General features: G+C 39.3%; 1 protein-coding gene across 1 annotated transcript; it reads left to right on the plus strand.

Annotated features, from left to right (window-relative positions):
• The first annotated feature begins 2863 nt into the window (after positions 1 to 2863).
• On the plus strand, positions 2864 to 5652 carry LOC110980520 (uncharacterized). Its single transcript, XM_087142106.1, has 4 exons — positions 2864 to 2997; positions 3750 to 3961; positions 4896 to 5056; positions 5552 to 5652. Exons 1-3 carry the CDS (start codon positions 2985 to 2987, stop codon positions 4998 to 5000), a joined length of 330 nt encoding a protein of 109 aa, XP_086998232.1. The 5' UTR covers positions 2864 to 2984; the 3' UTR covers positions 5001 to 5056; positions 5552 to 5652.
• The last annotated feature ends 348 nt before the right edge of the window (positions 5653 to 6000 follow it).

Genomic DNA, 6000 nt, shown 5'->3' on the forward strand with positions numbered 1-6000 from the left:
CAGTATACTGTGAATACTTGTCAATTTAAATGGTTCAAAGTGCTTTGATCTTACATATTCATGTATGCATTTTGATTCAGGTCATGTACAGTTTAATATTGGCCCAAAACTGGTGCCTCACAGAAGGTTAGAAGAGGGGAAATTGATAATAATCAGAACTGGAGCAAGTACCGAATGAGAGTGTTTCTGCGTACAGGTAATTTTGTCTTGAAAGATGTTCATTTATTCTGCAAAAATGATGTAATGCAATGATATTCTGACTTTGTCAGTGACTTTCTTGAAATATAAATGACAACACCAAGCACTTTAATAAATGTAGTTGTGTAACAGAAGCTTTCAGGTTGAAGAGGAGTGAACAGAATTATAAGAATCATTAAAATAATTTATTTGTAGTGTGGGATAGAGATTTAAAATCAACCTGTTACTTATTGGCTGGGATTACTTAATATAAAATAAGTTCGTTTCTCTACTGAAATTTAACCGTTACTGTCTAAAATGTATTGTAGCGTGTCCTACTGATCAGGGTTCGACGCTGGTATAGAATGACACTCAGCCGCAACTCGCTGGTTTGGTCACGAAATCTGTTTTAATGCTGACGTCCACAATACGTTTTTAGCTCAATTCCAAACATGGCGCCTGTCCGCAGGGACTGCGCAGGCGCGAGGCGGGAAAACCGCGGGCCGTTCGCATACCAGCGCGGGCAGCCAGCCAACTCCATGCGGGTCCGAGCTGGCGCCCCCACCGGCCGGACCCGCCGGCGCTACAGTATATAGGCATTCGCTGATTAACTTCACTTTGCATCAGGGGCAATATTGCATGCAACTTGCACCAAAATTTTGGGAAGGCAAAATCACATGCCTAGTATGCAGGTGTGGATTTTTCTACCCATCTGTTAGTTTCACATGAGAAAGAATGGGCATTAGGCACTCAGGAAATTAGGGAGACATACTTATAGTTCAATTTTTGAGTCCATGGGAGAAACAGTGGATAATGGCGCCTCGTGGGAATTAATGTCATAGTTTGGAAAAAAAACGAAAATTCGATAACGATACGCTTGCTAAAGATGTACCATATAATTTCTTCTTATTCACTCATGTATGGTCTGAAATAACAAAGTTTAATGTCTATTGAATTGTCTTACTGAAAATTGTCTTCTAGAATGATATGATGAATTGCGCAAGGCACATTTAGCAGAAGATACCTCTAACCTGGATGACACATCTGGAGATGAAAGCAGGCAGCCACGAAAACGAAAGAAGCCCAGGAGATTTTTTGTGTCGTCAGATGACAGCGATGGTATGTTTTCATACTTCATGTCACTGTTTGTTTGGGGTACTCTAGCTCTTTTACATGGTGCACCTATGTCATAATAGCCATGTCACATTCACGTCATGCTTTGTCAGTGCACTTCCCTATGGCAGTGAAGTAGGACACATTTCATTAAGCCCCAATTGGGAAGCATACATGGCGCTTGATCTCATGTTAATGTCAGGGTCATGACTGAACATCAATGGTTTACAGTTTCAGTGATTACAGAACCAGCGATATAGAGGTTACAATACAAAAATGTCCGTCTTGAGACCAGTCTCAAAAATATTCTGCCCTTTTAGTGCAGGTAAAGCTGAAAGGTTACTTTTTTATTTACTTCTTAAAGAAGATGAGAGTGAGGCACCAGGAAAAATAATGTTGTCCATTGCTGCCAAAATCTTGCCCATCACTGCCAAAACCACCTCATTCATCAAGTAAGTGACAAAATAATGGTTAAACAGATGCATATTTTGGTTTCCAACCAATGTTTGAGAATTGAAGCACATGTAGTTGCTTGGTGTTATCATTACAACGGCAGGGTTTTTAAAAATAAGAAATCATATCAGCTTTCCTTTTTCTGGTTTTCCGTTAAATGTTTTGCCTTTTTGGATTATTTAAAACCACTTGCAGTTTTTAGCCAAGTACCACTGTGGCTTCAGTGCAGCAAAATGGTTTCTGTTCCAACGTTTTCCAACGCATGCAGTTTTTAAGTAATGATTTAGGGCAAACTTGATTTCTTTTCACGGTTTTCACTGAAAACTACCAAAAAAGGAAAAACTGGAAAGAAATATTGAATTGCACAAATATGCAAATTTCTGTGTTTGTATGTTTCATTGTGATCTCGTGATTTGTATCTTGTTTGTACTTTTATGTACTTTTTGATGCTTAACTGCCTTCTGCAAGGGTTGGCACAGAACACTCTTGAGACAGGTTGCCACGTGTTTCAATAGGGCAAAGCTGCATATGTACACACTGGCAACTTAAACTCGCTTCACCTAAGAACACCTATAATGACTGTTTTGTGCGGATTTGGAACAGTTTAAAAAGAATATTGATTTGAAATATCATTTTTTTTTCAAATTAGGGTTTTCGATGGAAAATGTGTTCATGAGTGGGAATAAAACATGTTTGGTTAGTCTAAAGCGAATGTTTGAAACCAGCTAACGAGATGTTCGTGTACATTGATAATTTCCCTCACCTTGGCTCAAACATTCTATTTCAAGACATCATCACTCGTTTTTATTCATCTACAATGCATCAATCTGTATGAACCTCTTTGTATGCTTCAAGATGTCTTTCAAATAAAGTAGTTTGCCAACCCAGCAACGAAGCAGTCCAACACCTGCTAAAGAAATGGACCTAGCAACAAGGTGGGCCAACCTCTACACCCTTCAGAGAGAATGTGACCCAGCAACGAGGTGGACCAACCTCGACTATACACTTCAAAGAGAACGGGACCCACCGCCAAGGCGGGCCAACCTCTACACTCTTCAGAGAGAACGGGACCCACCGCCAAGGCGGGGCAAACCTCTACACTCTTCAGAGAGAAGGGGACCCGGCGCCAAGGTGGGTCAACCTCTGCACCCTTCAGAGAGAACGGGACCCAGCAACAAGGCGGACCATCCTCAACACCTTCCAGAGAGTGTAGGACCCGGCAACTAGGTGGTGTGTTGGGAATGGCTAGTGATGGTGAGTGATAATTAGTTCAAATAGTTTGAAAGAAGCAGAGTTTTTTTATTCACATGTGAGGGATCTCTTTACATAGTAAGAATGAAGATTTACAGTATGTATCACTGAAATTTGTGATTAATTACTTAAAACCATCTCAACACCGGTTTTAACTTTTGAAAAAAAATTGTTTCGGTTAATTATACAGTGTAAACAACCTCCTCTTGATCAAGTATTAGGCATGCACAATTTTTTTAAAATAGAATAAATTTGCCAACAAAGTTTGAGTAAGGCTTAATAATAAAGAAAAAACGTGGCTCAAACAGTGTAACTATTTTTTGTGCCAAAATCACAACAGTTGTACCTCGTCCTTGTTTACAATGGAGTTGGAACCCTATTTTTTGTGCCAAAATCACAACAGTTGTACCTCGTCCTTGTTTACAAGGTAGTTGGAACCCTAAAACAAAGAGGTGAGTGGAGTTGAGTTTCCTGATACTGTCACAAGTGCATTTGTAAAAAATGCTTCCAACCTTTAGGTTTTTTTCTGCAGTCATTTGACACCTGTTCTCTAAATATCTGACATGCTCTTTTTGCACAGAGCCCATTTTTCAAAGAGACGTTTGCCACGAGCTTTAAATGGAACTTTCCTGAGACATTGTTAACTGATATGATCACTTGTGTATATGTATATATTATCTGTCAAAAGGAGGAATTTCAATTCAATGAAAAACGAATGTGTCAAATTAACAAACTTGTTGAAAATTATATTGCAGATTCCCAGAGCATATATAGGAAAGTTGACACAATACTTAAAAATCAAAAAGTACAACTCAGCCTGCTGAGAACCCTTAACAGCAAAGCTTCAGGACCTGATGAGGAGGATGTGGATGATCTTCTGCCAAGACTCATGGACTTGGTTGAGGAAATTGATAGCCTCTCTCAAGAGTTGGATAATTCGGAAGATCCCAATTTCCGGAGAAAGCTGGTTAGTTGTGGGTAGATTTGCGTCATTTCACACCTTACCCTAACAAATTGAAAAGAATATTTTGTTTTGGAGTTATGCTTTAGATGGTCTGTTATTTTGCCTCATTGGTCCCAGTCAAAATTCAAAAATGATAATGTGATAGAAAGCTGTAAGACCCATACCCAACTTTGCGCAAGACCTTTCACGGCACGTTTTAGGTCCTTTTTGGATGGATGTATTCCACTGTTTTGTTGTTGAAATGGAAAGTTTTAAATTAATATAACAATGCTCTAAAATTTGCCAGTGGTCTTACGGATTTTGTCGTGGATAGCCTGATATATTATTAGTAATCAGGCAAGCGTGAGTGGAACATGGAATAATGTAGTGCGTCTTATAACACAGAGCTGAGGGGTGAGTGGTATATTTCTCAAGCATTAGGGTGATAACATATTGATCTTCAAGCAACCTTGACGTAGAAGTAAGGCTATGGATAAACGAAAGCTAAAAATGAACTCTTTAAAAGTATTCAGATTTCAAAATAGAACAAAAAAGCAGCCACTTGTGCGGCAATTTTGCAAATTCAGTTATTGGTTAGGGAGTAGAATTATATAGCTTGACTTGTTAGTGGTGACTTTACCGAGGATGAAATTTTCACATCCCGATTGCATTCTCTTAATAATCTTGGCTGGCAATTGTATACAAATGTGCCACTTTTAGATTTATCAGGTAAGAGCAATGTACCCGTGGACTAAAAGCAGTGCAATATGCTCAGTGAGATATAGACGGGTGTGGTGCTTGTTGCCATGGAGTGACCAATCAGAATAGAGGATTCAAGTTTGCTTTAAGATAAATGTAAACATGTAGTTTCCTTGTCTGCAAACATGGTAATAAATACTTTGATTTTAAGAAAACTACACAGCAACATTTGCTCCTATTTGTCATTTTTCTGTTATAGATTCACCATCTTAACACCCTGGGTGGCTTTGACTTGGGTGAAACGGCAGGTAGGGTTTTTGCGAAGGCTTGGGACAAACTGTCTTTGGTCAAAGTACAGTCTTAAGGGGAGAAGAAAGAAAAAGGCGTTGATTCATCAGCCCATCTGCAACATTGTGATCAGTAAGTGTGAAGTCAGAATTAATTCTGGAAATCACATCCTTTGTAAACGGAAGTATGTAACTTTTCTGGATGTGAAATTGGTCTGTAGACCAACATTTGCCCAATTAATGTAATTTTCAGAGGTCACTTACATGTTGAAACAATTTTGAACACTGATAAATCACTTTGCCACCCTCCTCAATGCATTCAACATTTCAGAGGGTGTTCCTGATGCATAAATTGCATCATTTGTATTTTTTCGAATGATAATCACTGTTCAGTACATAGAGGTGAAGTGCATTAGATAAAAACCTAATGACCTTGGCACTTTAAGCCCAATATTACTTTTCTGCTATCTTTTGTAACAATGATATGATTGATAATGGAAATGCCCTGGTGAGAGAAAAATCTGGCGCAGTTCAGTTGTGTGGAAAGGTAATTGTGTATTTAAATTGCCAACCATGGGCCTGCGTTCTTGGAAAAGTCTGTTACATCTGTCCCTGTTGATTTTTACAGGAGCCTGTCAGAAAAGCCATGCCGCAGCCAAGAGAATAAAAATCGAGGAGACCTTAACTAACGTACTTAAATACTGCCCCCACGAAAAAAAGGGGGGGGGGGACAAATACAAGGTAAGTGAAATACCGCAAGCTTGTGGGATTTGAAACCATGACCTAAGTAGTATTCAAATCCTACCCAAAGGGCTCGTATTCTCCTACGACAATAAAGCTGTTGCATCACCTTTCGTCTCAGAGCATTCATTTCCAATCATTCAACCTGGTTCTCAATTTGGCGATGAGACTGGGCAGTACAACTCTCAACCTGAATCAGCTCAGACGGGACATCAGCCACTGCCTCTACCCATATCTATGAAATGCAGCAGTTGGTCTGATTACCATTACCAGTTTAGAATATTTAATACCAGTGCTGTGTATTCGTGGTTCAGTTTTCTACACACAGTGCCCAAA

This window comes from Acanthaster planci, linkage group LG01, assembly GCF_054643075.1.
Source record: "Acanthaster planci isolate LZ-2023a linkage group LG01, COTS_SCS, whole genome shotgun sequence".
Taxonomy (NCBI): Eukaryota; Metazoa; Echinodermata; class Asteroidea; order Valvatida; family Acanthasteridae; genus Acanthaster; species Acanthaster planci.

Coding starts and splice junctions, on each gene's coding strand:
- LOC110980520 (XM_087142106.1), top strand. Junction 3,962..4,895: donor CCAATTTCCGGAGAAAGCTG/GTTAGTTGTGGG, acceptor TTTCTGTTATAG/ATTCACCATCTTAACACCCT.